This window comes from Mustelus asterias, chromosome 2, assembly GCF_964213995.1.
Source record: "Mustelus asterias chromosome 2, sMusAst1.hap1.1, whole genome shotgun sequence".
NCBI classification, from domain to species: Eukaryota; Metazoa; Chordata; class Chondrichthyes; order Carcharhiniformes; family Triakidae; genus Mustelus; species Mustelus asterias.
Genome location: NC_135802.1, coordinates 157,918,231 through 157,941,959, shown reverse-complemented (window position 1 = coordinate 157,941,959; position 23,729 = coordinate 157,918,231). Strand labels below are relative to the sequence as shown.

The following is a 23,729-nucleotide window of genomic DNA, read 5'->3' as shown; positions in this document are numbered from 1 at the left end:
CTCAAGGACTCACCCACCTGTGTAAAATTGCAGATGGATTGGGGCTAGTCAAACCGCTAGTGCAGGGACCATAAAATTCTGCCCTTAATGTTAGCTCCTCAGTAATGCAGTAATGTCTGTACACAAGCCCTACTTGGTGGCACATCCGTAAACATACCAAGGCATAAATAGTGTTGAAAATCCTGGTAAATGCCATCTCAGGAACTAAAAGTAATCTTTCTCTGAAAGGAATGTTGAGGAGCATCATCAAGTTTTCACCATTGCTAATTACTGTGGTAACTACTCTATAAAGGGAGCTAATGTCTCCTTTTCAGAATATTTCAAAAAGGGCTTGAAACATTTGCAATTGAATAATATAGACTGCATAGAAAGGCCCTTCAGCACACCATGTTTGTGCCGACCATCAAACACCTATCTTCCTAATTTCATTTTCCAATACTTGGTCCATAGCTTTGTATGCAATGGCATTTCAAGTGCTCATCTAAATGCTTCTTGAATGTTGTAAGGTTTCCCCCTCTACCACCCTTTCAGGGAATGAGTTCCAGATTCCCACCATCCTCTGGGTGAAAAGGTTTTTCCTCAAATCTCCCCCAGATCTCCTGCCCTTTACCTTAAATCCATGCCCCTCTACTTAGGGAAGAAGCTTCTTCCTATCTACCCTATCTATATCCCTCATAATTTGGTACAACTTAGTCACATCCCCCCTTTTCGCTGTTCGAAGGAAAACAACCCTAGCCTATAGACAGCCTCTCTTCATAGCTGAAATGCTCCAACCCAGGCAACATCCTGCTGAATCTTCTCTGCATCCTTTCTAGTGCAGTCACATCCTTCCTATAGTGTGATGAACAGAACTGTACACAGTGCTCTAGCTGTGGCCTAGCAAGCATTTTACACAACTTCATCATAACCTTCCTGCTCTTATAATCTATACCTTGGGTAATAAAGGCTAGTATCCCATATGGCTTCTCAACCACCTTATCGCCTGCCCTGTGCCTTCAAGGGTCTTTGGACATGCGCCCCAAGGTCCCACTGGTCCTCTGTACTTCCTAGTATCCTACCATTCATTGTCCATTCCCTTGCCTTGTTAGTCCTCCCAAAGTGCATCACCTCACACTTTTCAGGGTTAAATTCCATTTGCCACTGTTCTGCCCATCTGACCAGCCTGTCTGTATCATCCTATAATCTAAGGTTTTCCTCCTCACTATCTACCACACCACCAATTTTCGTGTCATCTGTAAACTCACTGATCATAACTCACACATTCATGTCTAGATCATTAATGTACACTGCAAACAGCAAGGAATCCAGCACCGATCCCTGCGGTGCACCACTGGACATAGGCTTCCAGTCACCAAAACTGGAGGATGCAACTGGACGCAACAATTTAAAATCAGCACTCCATCAGAATGTACTATTCTTAATGTAAAAATGAGAACTTTTCCAAGGAAGCATGCTTAGGTCCAACCTAGAAGTTTACGCTCAGTTGAACGCAGGCGTGGGGAGGGGTGGTTGAAACAGTTTGGAAATTTTGTGTATGAGTATAGATTTTGCCATCTGTCGTTCTGACCAGGGCGACTGAAGTTGGGTTTGAATTCCCTGCTTGCTAATAGTTCATTTTGTTTTGAAAATGAAACGAAGCTGCTTTTTGCCCCAGTGCTAGAACACGCTGATACTGGGGAAAAGAAATTCAAGACAGGATGAAAAAAATTAATTTGCAAATGACCAACAGATGCTGTTTGAAAAAAAAGTCCTGTTTAGATTAAAAAGATGCTCATGTTCATTGCAGACTTCAAAGTATTGTAGAGTTCAAACTATTGGAACCTACACCAAATGTAGCGAGGAAAATCAAAATGTGAGAGAACGGGCAATTCCCAGATCCCTCAATAAATATATCCTGTGCCTTCATCCCTGCTTCAAGCAGTTTTACACTTCTGTTTTCTTGAACTTAATCAATATTTTGATCATTTTTAAGTTAATTGCTGCAAATACTTATTTATTCTTTTAGTACAGGTCTCTGCATTTTGGATTTAGGATACTTTAACTGACAAAAGTTGCTTTCAACGGGCTCCTATAAGGACTACCGGTCAAATGTCCTTTATCCGTAAATCCAAAAATCATACGCATCCAAAAATCAAAGTTTTTTAACCTCATCAATCTTTAGCACGGGAAGTCTGTGACTTGAGCTGACACACCCGAGACAACACTAACCTCGCCAATGGCACCCAGACATTATTATTCCATGCTACACCACTTTTCTAGCCATTTCATTTAGTTTAGACGACAGCTAGCCTAGGCTTCGGCCATTGTAATGCAAGTATGCTTAGGCCTTTATGTGGGTATTGGAAAACTGAAATTATCTGTAATCCGAAACGCAATCGGCCCCTAGGGTTTCAGACAAAGGATACCCAATCTGCAGCATTTATCTAATTGAATACATTAATTACATTACTTAAAAGGTAGAAGTCTACAATCTAACTTCAATCATGAAAGTCAATTTTAATCCTGTGCAACAAATGCAAATAATCCTGGTTAACAGCTGGGGGGGGGGTGTGTGGTTTGGAGGACGGACATAGGATGTGGTTGTCTGGTTTTTAATAATTAAGGGCATTTTAAACAGTTATATTTTCTGCGTGCCCCTTAACCGGCAACTATGTGAGAAGGTGGACTTTGGGTATCGGAATTTCTCATCAGCTCAACCAGAACTCTACAGTGGGCGGCACAGTGGTTAGCACTGCTGCCTCACGGTGTCAGGGACCTGGGTTAGATTCCTGGCTTGGGTCACTGTCTGTGTGGAGTTTGCACGTTCTCCCCATGTCTGCGTGGGTTTTCTCCGGGTGCTCCGGTTTCCTCCCACAGTCTGAAAGACGTGCTGCTTAGGTGCATTGACCCGAACAGGTGCCGGAATGTGGCGACTAGGGGAATTTCACAGCAATTTCATTGCAGTGTTAATGTAAGTCTTACTTGTGACTAATAAATAAACTTTAACTTTAAACAGGTTCACAGCTGCACTTGCTTTTTCACCTTAAAGCCTCTGCAGCCTTCGCTACTTGTGAGTTTTTTTAAAAAACTAGTTAAAATAACTGCTAAGCAAAGTCTTTGTTTAAGGTACAGTGTCTGGTGAATCCTGTTTCCCATCTTAGAACTTCTTTGAATATTTTTATTATTTTTAAGATGAAACCCCCCCCCCTGAAATTGCAGGATTATCGAGGGAGAAAAGAAAGATTCGGGGCCAGAATTCTGCTCCTGAGGCAGGTAGCTCGCGCTGGGAAATTACCTGGCTCGGGGCATCCACCTCAGAATAAAGTGCCCTGATTGGCACGAGTTTCATTCTGGGGTTGGGTGCAGGATGGAGTCAGGCCCTTCACCCCCAAATGCAGGTTAGAGGCGGTCACAGAGACAGCTTAACAGCTCACCTCCATTCTCGGCAACTTCATCCCAGTTGTCCTGTTAATATTAGGCCTTCTGACCCTCACACACCCATGTCCCAACCATAACAACACATGCCAAGTTAATGTCTTCCATCCTCCTCCATGCTCATTTATAGCTCCCATGCCAACTTAACGTCAACTTATGCCAGCCCACTCACTGAGACTTTTAACCAGCCCCCCCCTCAGCATTCGGCTATCCCCCTTCCCACCTCCAATCTGCATTTGGGGTGGCGGTGAGTGGTGCAATGCGGGTCTAGTTCTGCCTCCATCCCACACCTACTCCCCTGGAGGAGTGAATATCCCGCCATTCAGGTCAGTCTCTCCTGGGGCTGCCACGGTGAGTTGGGAAATTTCCTGACTCCAGCTACCAGACTCTCAGAGTGCAAATCCGGGTCTCAATCTACTGGCTCAGAGGCAGGAATAGCACCAACACAGACGAGCTTATTAAGACTCCAGGAGGTGCTTGGTTGGAGGGCGAGAGTTCTGGTCTATGTAATGCTCCAGTCAAGTTAGGATAACAATCTTTCCTCATACAGTGATTTCCTAATCTGTAGTGGAATTTAAAGTGGTTGCACAAGCCACCAAATCGTTAAGTAGTGCACTTCCCACTAAAACAAAGAAGAACAAAGAAAATTATAGCACAGGAACAGGCCCTTCGGCCCTCCAAGCCTGCACTGACCATGCGGCCCGACTTAACTAAAACCCCTTACCCTTCCACAGACCATATCCCTCTATTCCCATCCTATTCAAGTATTTGTCAAGTCGCCCCTTAAAACTCATTATCGTATCTGCTTCCACTTCCCCCGGCAGCGAGTTCCAGGCACCCACCACCCTCTGTGTAAAAGGCTTGCCTCATACATCTCCTTTAAACCTTGCCCCTTGCACCTTAAACCTATGCCCCCTAGTAATTGACTCTTCCACCCTGGGAAAAAGCTTCTGACTATTCACTCTGTCCATGCCCCTCATAATCTTGTAGACTTCTATCAGGTTGCCCCTCAACCTCCGTCATTCCAGTGAGAACAAACCAAGTTTCTCTAACCTCTCCTCATAGCTAATGTCCTCCACACCGGGCAACATCCTGGTAAATCTTTTCTGTACCCTCTCCAAAGCCTCCACATCTTTCTGGTAATGTGGTGCACAGAATTGAACACTATATTCCAAGTGCGGCCTAACTAAAGATCTATAAAGCTGCAACATGGCTTGTCAATTTTTAAACTCAATGCCCCGGCCGATGAAGGCAAGCATGCCATATGCCTTCTTGACTACCTTCTCCACCTGCGTTGCCACTTTCAGTGACCTGTGTACCTGTACACCCAGATCCCTCTGCCTATCAATACTCTTAAAGGTTCTGCCATATACTGTATATTTCCTCTCTGTATTAGACCTTCCAAAATGCATTACCTCACTGTTTCCTGTTTTCAATCCAACCACTCTGAGACACATTAGGAATTTCTCCATAATTGATGTCAACAGATAAACAAGGTAGAAAGGAACATTCCTGTCAGGATATTTGTACTGACAGGAAGATGGTTGAAGTGAGTTCATAATATTCTCCTATTGAAAATAGGGAATATGTGAAATAAAAAGCAATGCCCTTAAACTATTTCTCTTCATTTAAAAAATAGTCAGTTTGAAACTTCTAATGCATCGTTTGAATCTTTGATGATTCCAAAATACAGCAATCGAAGGGAAGTTTTAAAAAAAAATTTCAACATATGAACATTTAGTATGAGGAAATGAGTTAAATTCCAAGTTGGAGTAGTCACTTACTGAGGGAGCAGTGATTCCCGGAATAGGGTTAGCAATTTGCTGTTTGTAGCAAGATTCTCCCCTTTCTCTCCTAACGCAGCTTCGGGGTTTGCCACGAGAGACGTGGTTTCTGACAGTAACCGCAAGCTGAAGATCCTCCACTCCACTGAAATGGCACACACAAACATGAAAGGGTTAAACATTTTCCACACAAAAAAATAAATGAAGAGCAGAGTTGATGGAAATTTTAATCATTACTGTGTTCTTCTTTTCTGGCAAGTCTTACCGTTCTGACTAAGCACGAGGGAAACCAAGGGTGGGAGAATGCAGTCAATAATCTGAAAACCAGAAAGAAGCAGAGATTAAAGGAAAATGTGTGGCGATTTTGACCATTATTAACTCAGAGGCAACATTTACTAAAATGCAGCATATTACACACATTAGTGTTTACTTTGATGTGTCATTTTTGGCCAATTTCCATCACCATTTCTTCTTCTCCTTGAAGGTACTGTCTCTTGCTGTGATACGATTTTGCAGACATGTGGCACCCTCCACCAGAGTGGTCACTATTAATGTGTGAGCTAACACAGTGAGTGTCAGTAGCGATTGCGTGTGGTGGCATAGCACAACTGAGCTCCCATCTCATCCAATCCTCATGAAGTCATCAACTTCAGGAAACATAGTGAAGGACATGCCCCTAACTACATCTACGGTGATGAAATGGAAATAGTCGAGAGCTTCAAATCACCAACAATCTGTCCTGGTCCCTCCATGCCAAACTATAGTTAAAAAAGCCCGCAAAAGCTTCTACTTTCTCAGAAGGCTAAGGAAATTCGGCATGTCTGCTATGCTTCACAACAATCGCACCACAGAAAGCATCCTTTCCGGATGTATCACAGTTTGGTATGGCTCCTGCTCTGACCAAGACCACAAGAAACCACAAAAGGTCGTGAACGTAGCTCAGTCCATCATGCAAACCAGCCTTCCATCCATTGACTCTGTCTACACTTCCCGCTGCCTCGGAAAAGCAGCCAGCAAAACCAAGGACCCCACGCACCCTGGATATACTCTCTTCCACCTTCTTGCGTTTGGAAAAACATACAAAAGTTTGAGAACACGTACTAACCGACTCAAGAACGGCTCCTTCTCTGCGGCCACCAGACTTCTGAGTGGACCTACCATATATTAAGCTGATCTTTCTCTTCACCCTATCTGTAACTGCAACATTATATTCTGCACCCTCTGCTTTCCTTCTCCCCTATGTTCTCTACAAAAGAAATGTTTTGTCTATAAAGCGTGCAAAAAGCAATACTTTTCACTGTATCCCAATACATGTGACAATAATAAGTCAGATCAAATCAACTCCTCAGCCAGGCTCACTCACACTATCCAACTGGATAGATATTAGGGATGGCTGACATTTCCCCTCCTTGCTCCATCGCTGAGGGAGTCAAGACCACTTGCAGCATCCTACTGGCACCCAATCCAAGATCTGGTAGCATGTTGACTTATAGCTGGGTGTTGCAGCTCTCCCACCTGCTCCAGAAACAGCCTGATTTCTGTTACCATTAATTTTGATGGAAAGTTAATTTTGCAACTGGGTGACAGGATTAAAAGCTACCCTTCTGCTCCTTCAGCTGGAGCACTGCAGCAGTTTCAAGCAGGCAAGAGATCAATGGGGTCAACTTACTTGATTGCAAAGTCTTATCGTGCTATCTTATACACTTTTTCTTTGATATTGTGTCAATTTTCCATCAGCAAGATCAACATCAGACTGAAATACTGAAATGGCTTGGGTTCACAGGAAAGGGGGAGGTAGGAAGACAAAGTCTTATCAATCCTAAATGCAGCTCTTGTAAATTACTGGAAAATATTTGCACCATCGTCATTCTTAGGCTTTTTATAGTGGTTTAAGCTGTAAAAAATGTTGCTATTAGAATAATTAGCATAAATGTCGATAACTCAGTGAAGAAAAATCTAGGCTTTTGCCTGTATGCAAAGAAAAAAACATTTTAGCAATTCTTTTTCTCAAACATGCTATCAGATGGGCTACTCAGCATCAACATGGCACAGCAGAGAGGATAAGCAGCAGCCCTTTTCTCCTAGTTTCTCCCAGTAACCGAGGCTCTTGTTTCCTCTTCACTTTCTCCTTTTCACTTTGTTTCCATCTATACGATTCTGTACTACTTATTTAGTGTCTCATCCCATCAGTCCACATTCCACTGACTGACAGATACAGTGTTAACAAGACTCTTTGATCAGCTGCAACACTTTGAAGTTGGTGCCATTTATCAGAGCAGCAACTCCAATCCACAACACTCATTACAGTGGGGAGAGAGGTCCGTTTAACCAATTCACCATCCGAGAACAGAGAGAAGCCAAGGGAGGCTGGATTTTGATTATACGACAAAGGGAGGACTGAGCTGGATGAAAAGTTAATGCAATTGGATGGATTTGGTTAGTTTAGGTGCACAAGGGAACAGTTCAAGAACTTTGTTTAAATAAAGCCCATTGAAGCTGTCTGAATCCATCAATAAGCACAGCATACCCCACTTAAAATAAATATGCTTGCTGTACCACTATTAACTTTTTGATTCTCTTTGTGTAAACAAAGTCTGTTCAGTGCAGGTATTAAAGGAAGCCATCCATTTCAACTCACATTGACGAATGAAACACAATGCTGAGGTCATTCAATATAGTATGTAAATTTTACATAACGACCTGTCTCAGTTTTATTTACCAAAAGCTCAGCAAACTGATTGGGACTTCTCTTATCAACAACAACTTGCGTTTATGTAGCATTTTTAAAATGTTGAAACATCCCTGGAGCTTCACCTGGTGTAATTAGGCCAATATTTATATTTTAATTTGATTTATTATTGTCACATGTGTATTAGTATATAGTGAGAAGTATTGTTTCTTGCGCCATACAGACAAAGCATACAGTTCATACAGAAGGAAATGAGAGAGTGCTGAATGTAGTGTTACAGTCATAGCTAGGGCGTAAAGAAAGATCAACTTAATGCGATGTAGGTCCATTCAAAAGTCTGATGGCAGCAGGGAAGAAGCTGCTCTTGAGTCGGTTGGTACGTGACCTCAGACTTTTGTATTTTTTCTTGACGGAAGAAGGTGGAAAAGAGAATGTCCGGGGTGCGTGAGGTCCTTAATTATGCTGGCTGCTTTTCTGAGGCGGGAAGTGTAGACAGAGTCAATGGATGGGAGGCTGGTTTGCGTGATGGACTGGGCTTCATTCATGACCTTTTGTAGTTTCTTGTGCAATCTTACACAGTCTTACTGGCCAGTCACACCTCATTGCTGCTGCAAGCGCGAATGGGGAATTTGGCTCTCAGCCAAATCTCCATTCACTGTAGCAGGACCAGAATATCCCGCCAGCGTAAAAGGCCAGAAGATTCCACTCATAGTGTCAATTCACTAGGCCTTTACCAATGATGGTGGGTCACATGTAGGTTGCAACCTCAATATTTATAGCTGACTTTACAGTCAGTAACTGCTAGTAATGTTACAGATGATTTGATTTGATTGCGCTAAAGAGGAAGACAATAGGATAGGCCACTCACTCGGTCAAAATGGTAGGTCTTAAAGAGGTAAGGAGTGGTGAGACCATCATTGAGGATGAGCATTTTAAATTTTGGTGGAAAAGGAGCCAATGCAGGTCAGTGATAGAACTTGATCCCTGTTCGGTTACATACAGCAGAGATTTGGTTGAGCTCAAGTTTATGAAAGATGGGAGTCCAACCAGGTCAGTATTGGAATAGTCGTATGTCTTAACTAATCCAAATAGAACTACATTTGTGATTTATCAAAAGCACTTTGGGCTACCTTGAAATTATAAGCAATCTTATAATTGTTTGTGTCTTAAAGATGGTCAGATTTAAAAATAAATTGAAACCTTAATGTACTAGTTAACCATCAGGCAGTCTGTTTTCGCAGTGAGGTGGAGTTCAAGCTGAGGGTTTTCACATTAGTCTTGGTTAATAATACTCAACAATTTGTCACACAGTACATGCCACCTTTCCTTGTTGTACAGCTAGAACAATTAGCATGCAGCAGTGCCCCACAGTTCAAAAGGGTTCCAAGTTTGAAATGTCACCGGGGCTCTACAGCTTGTTTCAGTACCCAGAGGGAACCCAGGGTTCCTGCTCCTAGTTGCCATCCAATGACCCCTGCTGGAGAGCACACTGTGTGGACATTGGATGAGGATGGCAGCAGGCTTGAGTGTTGATCCCTCCTGCCTGCCCATCCTCACCACATTGAATAGGCTGGCAACACCCATTATTCTCCCAGTAAGAAAAGACAGACCATCACTCAGTTGAGACAATAATGGACCCATACCTTATTGATCATCACTGCCTCCAGAAGGCAGCGAACAAAACAGGATACAAAGGATGCATGCTCTTCCACCTGTTACTAGACATATTTCATCAATTTGTTTTAAAATTGTCCTGATGTAGTTTTAAAAATCCTTCAAGGGTGCTTGAACTTTCAGCCCAATTAACACTTTTGCAGTTTTCTGAATTTCTTTAAAAGGCGTACAAAATTCAATAATTACAGAAATAACATAATAAAAACCAATTCACCATTCAGCACCTGAAAATTTCTGATTTGACGAAGAGGAAGGTAATAGGATTGGTGAACTTTGTCACATAATTCCCCGAACTTGGCAACTCTGTCCTCCTCCAAGGTGAGATACTCAATTGCTGTCATACAGTCTACTAAGCAGCAATACATGGAACCAAACAAACTTGTTGCGGCCAAGGCAGTGATATGAATTTCTGGGATCCAAATCTTTGAACAGTAAAACTTGTACACTTATTGCTCCAATAATTTATTTCTGCAAGTTGAGGCAGATTTTCTTTTTAAGGTTATTGGGAATAATCCAATATTTTACACAGCAACCATCAATTTCACATGAGCCAGCATTTTGCAGGCCCAGTGAGATGACAGCATTTACTAATGAACATCAGTGACACTCAATATCCAAGTTATGCTGCTTTTGGAAGTGATTCTTGCTGCTACCACACTAGGTGGGAATTCTTGTGGAAACAGGAATTCACACCTAAATTACAAAGTGGTTGCAATCACATCCATTAGCGGTAGGATGCCAGCAAGGGAAGCAAGTAGATAGGAATGAAGGGGGAGAGGAAAGCAAAAATGAATGGAAATGAAATTGGAAAGGAAAGTAAGTAGCAGTGAAGGGCAATGGGACAGGGTAGAAATTACTGGCAAATATAAGAAAAGAGGAGGAAAATGATAGCATTGTAAGGGACAGGGAGGAGTGAAAATGGATGACAATAAAATGGAACAGGAATAAATGGGAATGATAGGGAAAAGGGAGGGAGAAACAGTAAATAGATAGAAGTGGAGGCTTCGGAAGGAGAAAGGGTGAGTGACAACATTAACTGAAGGGGAGAAGAAAAATCTGCTAGGAGCCAAGGGGAGAAAAAGAATGTCAATTAGGGGATAGAATAATTGAGGTTTTGTCTTGGGGGGGGGGGGGGGGGGGGGGGGGGTAGAAGAATAGTACCAACATGTAGTGGGTTGAAAAGGGAGAAACTACTGAGTTAAATAAAGTTTGGGAGGGGGCAATGGGTGGGTGTTGAGAGGAGAGTATGAGCATGAATGAGGTGAGGTTGTGTTGTGTGGAGGAAGAATATAAGATTGAATTGAAGGAGGAAAAACTGCCAATAGGGACTGAATTTGTTGAAGGAGAAGAATATCTTTGTGAAAGGATGGTGAGTAGATGGAGGACACTGTGGGGCTAGGTCTGGTGGAGTAAAAAGCCTTTATGATTTGTGAGGAGGAATTGGATGTGTGAGAGTAACTGCTGAAGTAACATTTGGGGAAGCGATTGTGTGGTTGAAATTTCAAATGTGGCTTTGTTTTATTTAAGATTAAAAATTGATCCGTTGTCAGTTGTGAAGCGTAAAATTAATGAGCGTGCAAGATATTTAATATAAAAATTCAATATTTTCCAAGGCAGTATGCAAAACATCACTTTGAATTGCACCATCAATTTTGTGCTTTCAGGGTTTCATGTTCTTATGTTTCTTTTCCTACAATACAAGCAAAGCTTTAGTACCAAATCTATTGTAGCTATATTTTTAAGTCATAGAGAGCTGCTCTTAACTTTTAGCTGCTAAAAGGGCTTTGCCAGCTTTCCTGAAGCACTTTTGCTCATACTCCTTATTGGAGTGCATGCAAACAACTGGCAATAATAACGTAAGTGGATATTACACAGGGCAATTAAATGTGTAAGCACTGAAGAACATCCAAAGCAAGGGACGACTGCTTTGTGCAACCACATTAGAAAACATATCAGAGGAGAAATTAAACATTGTTATGCTCATCTTGCCATCATAAAATGGGCACAATGATAATTGATTTAGAAGCACAGTAGTAGCCTGTGCCAATTTACACGTTTGGGCCAGTGTAAAATTCATTAGGGCTTTTTAAAAAATCAGACCCTGAATGTGACCTAATATGAGCATAAGTCTTAGGCCCTGGCGGGTGACTTGTGGCTGTTTCAGGCACAAGTTGTTAAATTCCGCAAAAGTATTTGAAATTTGCCTCCATCACACCCTCCTTCCCCACTTTGGCCTTGTATGCCTTTGCAATCAGCAAGGCAGCAATTTGTTGAGTTACTTTTGGCAAGCACCAATTCACAAATACTATTAAAACTAAAGTCCAGGGCTAATTTCCTCTTGAGACTCAGTCCACCTAGTTTGGACTGGAGCTTAATGCATTCATACACAGAAAGGAGTGTCATAATGCATTTCTACCCTGACATATTAATGGGTAAAGAAAGTCTTCTTATACTGGTGAAGATAGAAGTTATTAGCACAGTGGTTAGCACTACTGCTTCACAGCTCCAGGGACTTGGGTTCGATTCCCGGCTTGGGTCACTGTCTGTGTGGAGTTTGCACATTCTCCCTGTGTCTGCGTGGGTTTCCTCCGGGTGCTCCGGTTTCCTCCCACAGTCCAAAGATGTGCGGGTTAATTTGATTGGCCATGCTAAATTGCCCCTTAGTGTCCCGAGATGAGTAGCTTAGAGGGATTAGCGGGTAAACATGTAGGGATACGGGAATAGGGCCTGGGTGGGATTGTGGTCGGTGCAGACGCGATGGGCCGAATGGCCTCTTTCTGTACTGTAGGGTTTCTATGTTTAATGGATAGATTTTAACTATTGGATTGCGGACTGGCAGAACACATCAACCAGCCACCCAATGGTGCCAGTGAGAGGCTTGGTCCTTTTTAAGACTAGATATCATTGCTATATGATCAGTGCTCACCAAACAGCAAATGGAAATCCCATTGGCTTGGAGACCAACATGTCTGGCATCAAATGCGGAGAGTAGGGGGTTGGGTGAATTGTTCACGGAAGAGGTAAAACTGGTTTAGCAATGACCTATATTAATTTTCTGGAATCCTGAACGTTTCTTCCCTTGCGCTTTTACTTTTGATTTTGTGATATTGGGCGGAATCTTACCAAAAAAAGTGTCAGGATCTGACTGAAAACCAGTGTGTTTCTCTCTAGAGGAACAGGCAGGTTTTCTTTCCAGATCTTATGGCACTTTGTCAAAATAAAAGCAGGGACATGTTTCACACCATCATTTTCCTTCATTTTGAGGATGGGGCCTAAAGACATGGGCAAAGCCCAGCTCCGCAGAGATTGGGACGCCGCTTTTAAAGGGCGCCCCAGTCAGAGCAAAACATAACCTTCGCCCCCATTCCACCATGGAGGTATTGGGTCTTCCCCCGCAACCCACCCCAGTCATGATTGACAACTGCCTCTCTCACCACCCCCCCATTCCACATCATTTCCACCCCTCCAATCACTGGCATCTCCCCCGCCATTATAGTTGGCATCTCAATCTCCCCCCCACCATGCTGGGATCCCCCTCTCGCCCCGCCATTATCACAGGCATCTCCCCCCCAATCATCGCCGGCATTTCCTCCCCACTTCAGTGCACACTCTCTCCCCACTACACATATATGACACCCCCTCCCCCACCATGAGGCTCCGCCCTGACACTACCCATTCGCACAGGTTGGCACTGTGCCAATCTATGAATCAGGGGGCAGTGCCAGGGGCCAGTGCCCAGGCACATCCGTTTCTCCCAGGGGTGATACTCCCCTTTGCCCCGCGGGGATCCCCACCATAGGTTCATGTCTGGGTGAACCTATAGTAAACCTCACTGATGTGACGCCCTGTTGGCGTGGTTTGAAAATATGGCGAGGGAGGGAAAATATGGTTAGAGGTGCTGATAATTATATTAAAATTTGTTCAAATACATTAAAATTAGGTTCTCCTACTTTGTGGGTGCGAACCTCGCGATGTCGCCAGTGAGTGGTGGGAAAAATCACGGAATGCGATCTCTCCGGGAACAATCACACTTCCTGATTCTCTCTGGATTTTCAGCCTGCATCCCATTCTGACGGTGAACGTGGGCTGGAAATCGCCCCCATTGTCGTTTATCCTGACAAGGGTATATGACATATGAGCACAGAGGCAATTGTCACCTGTTATCCTGTGTTCCTCATTAATCCTTGAACGTATCCCCTGTAATTTCATCTTTTAATTGATCCTGTTACTTGATTTATCACATTGGTTGGGGCAATGATAGGGGCAATGTTGGGGCAGTGAGCATGGTAGCGGATATTCGTTTGTTATCCTGTTATTTTGATATCCTGGTGAATCTCGGGACATTCATTTATCCTTAAGGGAATGCATCCCGCAATGTACAATTTTATCTTTTAAAAAGCATTTAGATAGTTACATGGGTACGATGGGTATAGAGGGATATGAGCCAAATGCGGGCAATTGGGATTAGCTTAGGGGTTTAAAAAAAAAGGGCGGCATGGACAAGTTGGGCCGAAGGGCCTGTTTCCATGCTGTAAACCTCGATGACTCTATGTACTTCTTGTTTATGTTGTGTAGATTGTATGGTACTAGAACTCCCCGATTTTTATCCGTCTTCTCGTCTTATAATCCTGGCATTTATCGTGGTGGATTTTTTCACCTAATATCTTTTATTACAATTATGGTTAAAGTGAGTAGTGCTATTGCAAGCAGATAGACAGGTGGTTTAATGTGGTGGTAATGGATAGGGTCCTATGAGTCCTCACAGCAGGCGAGGAAAATGGGTTCGCCTATTTTTTGTATTCCAGTTGTTTTAGGGTTATAGAATCTCTGATTAACTCCTGTTATGTTACAGACAGACTATATATCCTGGGAAAAGACGTTGTATTACATCGTTGGTGCCTCCAAGGTGGCTGGAGATGGGGGAAGCATCCTTTGGTGCACGGCCAAGTATGGCACGAAAATCCTTGGTGGTTTAACCACTATTTTACCTGTGCTAATATCCTGTATTTTTTATGGCTGAATAAGCAGTGGCTACTTTAAAGACATAAGTTCTGTAGCTTTGTCGCTGTTATCCTGCCAGCTTAGTTGTGCACTGCTGAGCCAATTGTGGCAGCAACCTGTTATCCCCCCATCCGTCAATATATCCTTTCACTACTTGTATGTTGGGAGGCACTGGATGCAATGAATAATCCGAACCAATTGTATTGCTATATTTTTCTTCTGTTTCTTCCTACATGTATTTATTTGAAAATGATCATGCTCTACTGTACCAATTTTTGAGTTTGTTGCGTTATTAGTAAAAAATGAAAAATCCTTAACAAAAATACATTTTTAAAAAAGGGCTGATGGGTTAGTTCATGTGAGCCCAATGGCCACCCAGCATTAGGCCTTCCAAATAAGGCATTGGAGTGAAACAGAGGCTTTTCATTGCCGCATTTCATTCCCAGTGGAAATCCATGGCTAAGTGAATGAACAGTATTGGTTTTCTCCAGTGGGAATCTCCTTTCACAAATGTATTCTCACTTAATGAATGTCTTACCACTGTTGTTTATTCAATTTCACATTTCTCCTCTGCTGTGTGCTTTAGGTTTCTAGTTCTAAATAAGGTAGGAATAAGCAGAGACAGAAATTAAGCAGGAACAGTGTTCAAATGCCAGTGTGAAACCAGCATTTATGAGTCAACATATAAAATGCACTTCAAACAGCTTAATGTAAGAGATGACTGGTGTAAGTACTGCATCCAGAAGGACATCTTTCTATATATATTATGGTCAGACCACTGCACTCAACATGCTTTTCTCATGAAAGTCACCAATCTGAAATGTCAACTCTGTTTCTCTCATCACTGGTGCTGTCGGATCTACTACATATTCCCAGTATATTTTGTTTTCATTTCAATCACTCTGGATATTTGTTGAGGAACCCAGGAGCATACCCCAGCCTGCAATCCCAGGTCAGGAGCGTGGCAGACCCTGCAATTACCAGGCCAGCGAGCTACCACTACAAGTTGTAATAAGACGGCATGGTGGCACTGCTGCCTTCACGGCGCCAGGGACCCCGGTTCAATTCTGGCCTTGGGTGACTATCTGTGTGAACTTTGCACGTTCTCCCCTTTCCTGCGTGGATTTCCTTCCGGCGTCCGGTTTCCTCTCACATTCCAAAGATTAGGTTAGGTGGACTGGCCATGCTAAATTGTCCCTTAGTGTCCAAAGATGTGTAGGTTAGATGGATTAGCCCTGGTAAATGTGTGGGGTTACAAGGAAGGGTAGTGGGGTGGGGGGAAGGGATGGTGGAAGAGGGTCTGGGTAAGATACTCTGTCAGAGAGTTGGTGCAAACTCGATGGGCCAAATGGCCTTTTCTGCACTGTAGGAATTCCAAGATTCTATGATAAAGTGCATTCCCTTGCTGTAGTAAAGCGCAATCTTCCCTACAATAAACACGAGGCAGAAACACATGTGGGATATAGCCCCCTCAGATTTATATCTGGTGCAAACTACCAACGAATTCATGACAAATTCAAATGTGTTCAATTTCAAATACAACAAATGCATGAAGCTCGAGGAGTAAAATAACTATCATTGGAAAATCTAGGTTATTGAAATATGAAGAACATGAGTAAAATTAATAAGAGTTTTTGAAATGGATTTTGAAGAAGGAAAAGAACCTTTGTCACAGCACATTATGAAGCATCAACTTTGTACCATATTCCTCAGAGAACTTAAACCATGTTCAATATTCTGGAGTTTCAGTACTAATTAGAAGAGAATCTAGTTATCCCCAAGTGTCATAGCATCCTTTATAAACAGTATTTTAGCTAAAAGCCAGAGATACTTTGGCTGGAGAAAAGTTGCAAGAGCACAAACTTCATTATCGTGTAAATTACCATCAATAATTTCACTTGTCTCCTGATTCTCATGCAAAACCAGTATTTTTTGATTATGTTCCAGGAGCTGTCTTTGCTCCAACATTAAATGAGGGGAATTCTCAGGAGGTCAAAGGGTTGCTTTGAGAGATGATTATTTTGGCAGCAGGCCAAAAGCCATGCATCATGAAATCCACTGGGAGACGACCTAAATGAACACGGTTGGGCTGGATGTTTTAATTGAGTACATTTCATGTATAAATTTTAATTTGCTCAAGTGCAACCTTAGAAACGGTTTTTATTCTGTCTTTAAAATGTGCTTGACTACATAACATTGAAATGAAAACACTAGGCAGTTTTGTGCACATTAATAAGAAACTGGAATCCAGATTGCAAAATACTTCAAAAGTGGATCAATTAAAAACTTGCCGACAATGAATTGATGTTGGTTACTCTTGGATCTCATTTCAATGGCAAATCCTGCAATTCCTTTTGCCTTTGTGTGTGATGACCCACAATTGTATTTGTTATTCCTCCAATACTAAATTCTACCCTTTTCGAATTCTAAGGGATGGTCAGAATTCTCAGCTGCACGCAAAGAATAAATAAACAATTTTATTTGCATTTAATCGGACATCGACAGACATGGGCTTCAGTTCTGGTGAAAGATCATCAACCTGAAATGTCAACTTTGCTCCACAGATGCTGCCAGACCTGCTGAGGATTTCCAGCATTTTCAGTCTTTAATTCAGATTCCTAGAAACAGTGCAGATCAGGGATTGGGTTTTTGGGCCATCCTGGTGTGCTTTGCTAGTGTGACCTTATTGTGCCTTTAAGAAATGTATTTTAATCATTTCCTTTGCAGGATTTTGTCGGCACCGTATTGTCTGCAGCTGATGTTCTCTAATTTTGTTACTGAAACAATATCATGGACATCATGCTGATTTTAATCTGGCCTAATGCAGTGTTCTGGGGTTTTAATGGTCCTATGGGAATTGCTGAGTGGCTTGATTGAGGATGATTGACAGTTCATGTCATGTGGTTCGGGACAGCTATGCTTCATAGGAAAGTCCAATTTTTAGTTTTGCTTTTCAGTAGTAGCTTGAGGTGGAGGGAAGCAACAGTGCTTTTGCCCTCCCTCTAAAATTTTTAGTTTCATTTTCTTAGTTGCTGGTGGAAGAAGGCAGTGCGTGTCTCTCTCTCTCCAGAGGCTTTTTGGAAAGTTCCAGGATTGGGACGCCTCAGAGATTTGATCCAACATTCGAAGGACCAATTCATAGCAGGTGTTAAAAATCCAGCATCATGTGAGCATACTTGTTTCTGTGCCAAGTCTGAAGAAGGGTGTATGTCTGTGGGAAGGTGTTTAATTTGGAACAACAGAGATACCAAATAAACCTGTTAGTTAATCTATAGTTGATTTTTGTGATAGAGTCTGGTGCTGGATGCTCCTTATTGCCTTATCGTTTTTCTATATGCCAACTTGAACATTAGATGATTTAATGGTAAGGAATGATGGCAATCAAACTTGATACTACTGTGTTCAAGCGCATGAGTTTTCTAACAATCCGGAACAGCATACGCTGACATATTTTTTGTTTTCCGATTTCTGTTAGGATTATACTGTGGCACGTTAAATTTTATAATTGGTAAAAGTTATGCCAATTCTTTTTTGTTATATTTTAACTATGTTCTTAAATAAACTTTATTTGGTAACAGCTGGGCATAAGGTGCTTCACTCCTGGTATGATTCAAGTGGGTCACTTGAATCATACCTGGAGTGAAACACCTTATGCTTAACCATCCCAAAAATCAAAATGCAAAACTTAGGGTCTGGGCCACCTTCATAAAACACCTTAGACTTTCTGGCCTGGGTCTTACACTAGATATCAGCAAGGTCCCTACTCAGGGCCATCCTGGCTTATGTGGCTTAGTACTACATCAAGTGGTGCAATATTCATTTCAGTAGCTCATGACTGATATCAGATTTTAGCAAGGCTATGGGGACCCATGGGAGCTTAAGCCAAATTGGATCATTCTCATGCACCACCTAGCAGCTGGTAACAGGAAGCATTAGAGAAGAATCAGCAATAGATAACTTGCCTTACCTTCTCAACTGGATATAGTACATGCTACCCAAGAGAGGAGAAGGAAATAAATACTAAATTACTTAAAGCATTGAATGTTTCCCACAATGATGGTTATACAGCGAGTGCACATTAATGGTCCAAAATCCCCTGTCACTCACCATTGGTGAGCTAGAGGTCAGTGTGCATCCGAAAGTAGTTATGTTGAAACAATGTCTGTTACACAAAGCAAAAAAACAAAGATACAATGAGAGTTTACCTAATTTATTTTTACAATTTCCTCCCCAAATGTTTCCCCCTCCCTGAAGAATGGAAATTCTGAAACTAGTATCAGCTATCACTAGCTTGGAAAACAAAAAATATGTCAGCGTATGCTGTTCCGGATTGTTAGAAAACTCATGCGCTTGAACACAGTAGTATCAAGTTTGATTGCCATCATTCCTTACCATTAAATCACCTAATGTTCAAGTTGGCACATAGAAAAACGATAAGGCAATAAGGAGCATCCAGCACCAGACTGTATCACAAAAATCAACTATAGATTAACTAACAGGTTTATTTGGTATCATAAGCTTACGGAGTGCTGTTCCTTCATCAAGCGAGTCACTTGATGAATGAGCAGTGCTCTGAAAATTCGTGATACCAAATAAACCTGTTGGACTTTAACCTGGTGTTGTGAGACTTCTAATAGATTAACTAGTGAGAGGGAGAAAAATAACAAAACAGGGAGAGAAAATATTACCAAGAAAATTATGCTGTGTGCCTCTTGGCTCAAAAAGAATTAATAAGAGCATCTGTTCAAGGATTTGAAAGAAAACTAACAGCTATGTACATCTGATAAAATCTTATTATACAATGAAGACCATAAAATCATACAGTCCCTACAGTACAGAAGCAGGCCATTTGGCCCATTGAGTCTGCACCTACTCTCCAACAGAGCATCACCTTTCACATAACTCTAATTGACATTAAGGAACAATTTACCATGGCCAACCCACCTAACCTGCATATCTTTGGACTGTGGGAGGAAATAGTAGTACCCAGAGGAACCCCATGTAGAAACAGGGAGAACATGCAAACACCACACAGGTAGTCACCCAAACCAGGTCCCTGGCATTGTGAGACAGCAGTACTAACCATGCCGTCCTTAAGATCTATAGAAAATCTAAATGACAGGATTTTCAGAATATCAGTTTTTAAAGTTTATTTATAATTGTCACACATAGGCTTACATTAACACTGCAATGAAGTTACTGTGAAAATCCCCTAGTCGTCACACTCTGGCACCTGTTCGGGCACACTGACGGAGAATTTAGCATGGCCATTGCACCTAACCAGCACGTCTTTCGGTCTGTGGGAGGAAACCAGAGCACCTGGAGGAAATCCACGCAGACATGGGTAGAACATGCAGACTCCGCACAGACAGTGACCCAAGCCGGAAATTGAACCCGGGCCCCTGGTGCTGTGAGGCAGCAGTGCTAACCACTGTGCCACCGTGCTGCCACTTTATTAAATGACTATCCTGGTTTAAGCTTTGTACTGTATGCTTTATTTTCCAAATAATTGAAAGAGCATCTGGTTCACTCATGTCCTTTAGGGAGTGAGTGCCGTCCTTACCTGGTCTGGCCTACATGTGACTACAGACCCACAGCAATATGGTTAACTCTAAAATGCCCTCTGAAATGGAGGGTAGTTAGGGATGGGCAATAAATGCTGGCCCAGCCAGCAATGTTTACGTCTCATAAAATTAATTTTAAGAAAGCAGGTTCTATTGATGTAATAAAAGTTTTGCAGAAGTTGTCAATGTGCAGTTTGATTTTGAGGGGAAGTTAAATTTGAAATGTATGCACAACTCTCTCCCTCACCCCACCCTGCACACCAAGTATCAAACCTGGAAGCAATAAGGGAATCATGGTTGATCAGGACATGAATGTGCCAGGCCTAGAAATGGAAGTAAGGCATTGCAGATGTGATGATTGGCTTGGAAAGGAAAACATCTGGTACTGAGGCAGAGGGGAAGCAGTATTGGAGTAATTGCCAGCCTGGAGGCTTTAACAATAAATTGGGAGATGAAGTTATTGCAGTGCGATGGTTAATCTGGAGAGCAGAGCTCCTAGCTGAGGGAAGGGTCGGGGGCATGGTGATGGTGATGATGCTGCAACAAGGACTGAACATTGGACAATTTGCAATGATAGCTTCATAGATTGCAGAGAAACAGTCTGCATAGATGCCTGCATGCTGGCCACCAAGGAGATCGAGCACCAGATGTGGTTATGAGAAGATTACAAAAAAAGCACATTTTATTTATTGGTCGGGAAAACAGCCAACATATTTGAGCCAAGAAGGATGCTAAGCGGGGGGGGGGGGGGGAGATGGCTGGTCTTGGAACAAGAGCATCTGTCCCAGAAATGGAGGAAAAATATGTGGAGGTGATAACTAATACTGTAGAGAGCATCTGTCTTGAGACAGAGGGGGAAGTGATGCGTGGGTAGACTGGAAACAATTTAATAATCACATCTTGATGCTGACAGGAACTAAAGACTTTGTGAATAAGTAGTTATAATTAGAATGTGATTATATTGAGAAACATCAAATTAGAATACGACTGTCTATTGCATTGCAAACGTGGAAAATGGCAGCAAAAATATAACAAACCTGTCACTACCTGTATAGAAAAGTGACAAATTAATATTCTGGGTGTCACTCTATGCCTATCTTTACAGAAATATCTTTTCAGTCTTTTCCATTTTTATTTCAGATTTGCTGGGTTTACAGATTTTATTTTCTTTGCAGTCATATTGGCCGGAATTCTCCAGCCGTTCATGCCCTGCCGCTGCCAACGAGAATGGAGAATTTGGCATTCGGTCAAATCTCTGTTCATTGCAGAGAATTCTGCTGGCGTGAATGGCCGGAGAATCCCGCCCAATATGTATTACAAATTTGTTCCATCGAATTAGAGAAGGTTGGAGCATAGAAGGAGGCCATTTGGACAAACATGTCTACGTCGGCTTTTTGAAAGCTCTGTCCAATTAGTCTCACTCCCCTGCTCTTTCCTACAACATAGCAAATGTTTCCTTTCCAAGTATTTATCCAATTCCTTTTTGAAACTGACTACTGAATCTTCTTCCATCACTCTTTCAGGAAGGGCATTCTCATTATTCAGTGCGCGAAAAAAAAATCTCATCTCACTTCTGATTCTTTTGTCAATTATCTTATATTTATGTCCTCTGGTTATTGGCCCTCGTCCCAGGAGGAACAGTTTGTCTTATTTATTCTATTCAAGGCCCTGTATAATTTTGAGCACCTCTATTAATGTGCTCAGGTCCAAGGAGAATATTTCCAGCTTCTTCAGTCTTTCATCTAACTGAAACCCAACAACGCCACGATCATGCTAGTAAATCTCCTCGGCACGGTGGCACAGTGGTTAACACTGCTGCCTCACAGCGCCAGGGACCCAAGTTCAATTCTGGCCTCAGATCACTGTCTGTGTGGAGTTTGCATGTCTTCCCCATGTCTGCATGGGTTTCCTCCAGGTGCTCCAGTTTCCTATCTCAGTCCAAAGGTTTACAGGTTAGGTTGATTGGCCATGCTAAGTTGACCCGAGTGTCAGGGAGATTAGCAGGGTAAAATTGTGGGGATTAGGGTCTGGGTGGGATTGTGGTCAGTGCAGACTCAATGGGTCGAATGGTCTCCTTCTGTACTGTAGGGATTCTATGATCCTCTCCAAAACCTTGAAATCCTTTCTTCCTGAATTGTGGCCCTTGGATTTGGACATTTCAGCTGAAACCTAATTAGTGATCTTTAAAGGTTTACCATAACTGTCATGCTCTAAGCTTCTACTGTTAAAAGTGCAGGAACCTGTATTCTTCCTTTTGTCTTACAATCTTATCAACACGTCGTACTACCTTTCAAGATTTGTGTGTGTAAACTTCCAGGTCTCTCTGTTCCTGTACTCCCTTTAAAGTTGAACCATTTAGTTCCTGTACCTGTACTCTGTTCCTGTACTCCCTTTAAAGTTGAACAGTTTAGTTTATTCTGTCTCTCCTCAGTCTTCATTTGTTTAATCTATCCAAAGAAGAACCTAAAATATATCCTTTCCTTGAAGAGTACGAACGCCACAGAATGAAATGTAAACAAATTTCCATTCACTGAATACTCTAGGGCAAATGTGTCACAAGTCATTAAAATGCTCGGAGGATCTGTGCCATCATCACACTGCATGGATATGTCAGCACCCTTTATACCATCCAAAATAATACTTTCTTTCCATGCTGTCATCTTGTAACATCTTAAAATGATGAGGTGAATTCAATGCCAAAATTCAATTAGCTAGATTCTGTGAACTCCTGTTAATAGGAAATAGATTTGCTAAATCTGTTATTACAAATTATATTAAATTAACTGCCAAGGCCCTAAGATTTTGAATTCACTCCTTAAACCTCTCTGACTCGGCCTCTCTACCTTTCTTTAAGACCCTTCTTAAAAACGGCTTCTTTGGCCCAGCTTTTGGTCATCTGGCCTTCCAACTGAGCGGAATTTTGTGCTCTTGCTGGTGGCAAGCTTGGAGCTCAGAGGGCATGTAATTAGGCAGGATGGTGCTGTGCTTGGTGGGAAGGCCCATGGTCAACCTTCCTGCCCCCGCCATCTATTGAGACCCTTAAATGGCCAATCAATGACCACTTAATGGCCTCATGCCACCACCACCGGTATTAATCCAGTAGCAGGCAAGCTTTTTGTCATATAGCATGTACGGCAGCTAAAACCATGTGGCTAGCGTGTCATTTCCTGGGGGGGGGGGGGGCTTCAATTGAAGATACTCTATGGTCCTGGGCCTCGGGTGCCTATCCTTTCTAAAACAGCCACGGCTTCCCTAGCAGCACTGTTCAGTAGGCTAGACATCCGTCCCCCTGGTTCATGGTTCTAGGGAAAGGTATGCCACTGGCCTCACCACTGCCTGATGGGTTTGTGACTTGGCAGGCCTTCCCAAAAAGAGGCAGCACGGATCTCTCGCTGGCTCCCCAGCCAGCAGCTGAGATTCCTCCCACACTTCAACAAGATTTTGCCCTACATGTGATTCCGTATCACATTATGTTTGATAACATTTGTAAGGTGTTTCTTTTGGAAAAACAAATTGCCTGCTAAATTAGCTTAGATTAAATAAATTAACAATTACTGCTCCAATTAAAGGAAATATCCTTTAACTAAAAAGAGGTGAGAGGAA

General features: G+C 42.3%; 1 protein-coding gene across 1 annotated transcript in view; it reads right to left on the bottom strand.

Moving 5' to 3' along the window:
- Nucleotides 1–23,729, bottom strand: part of ulk4 (unc-51 like kinase 4) — a 381,891-nt gene that overhangs the window by 178,015 nt on the left and 180,147 nt on the right. The window contains exons 28-29 of the mRNA XM_078229306.1: nt 5,464–5,515; nt 5,199–5,343 (exon numbers count right to left, since the gene is read on the bottom strand). Coding sequence (XP_078085432.1) covers nt 5,199–5,343; nt 5,464–5,515 — 197 coding nt within the window. The remainder of the gene's footprint in view (nt 1–5,198; nt 5,344–5,463; nt 5,516–23,729) is intronic.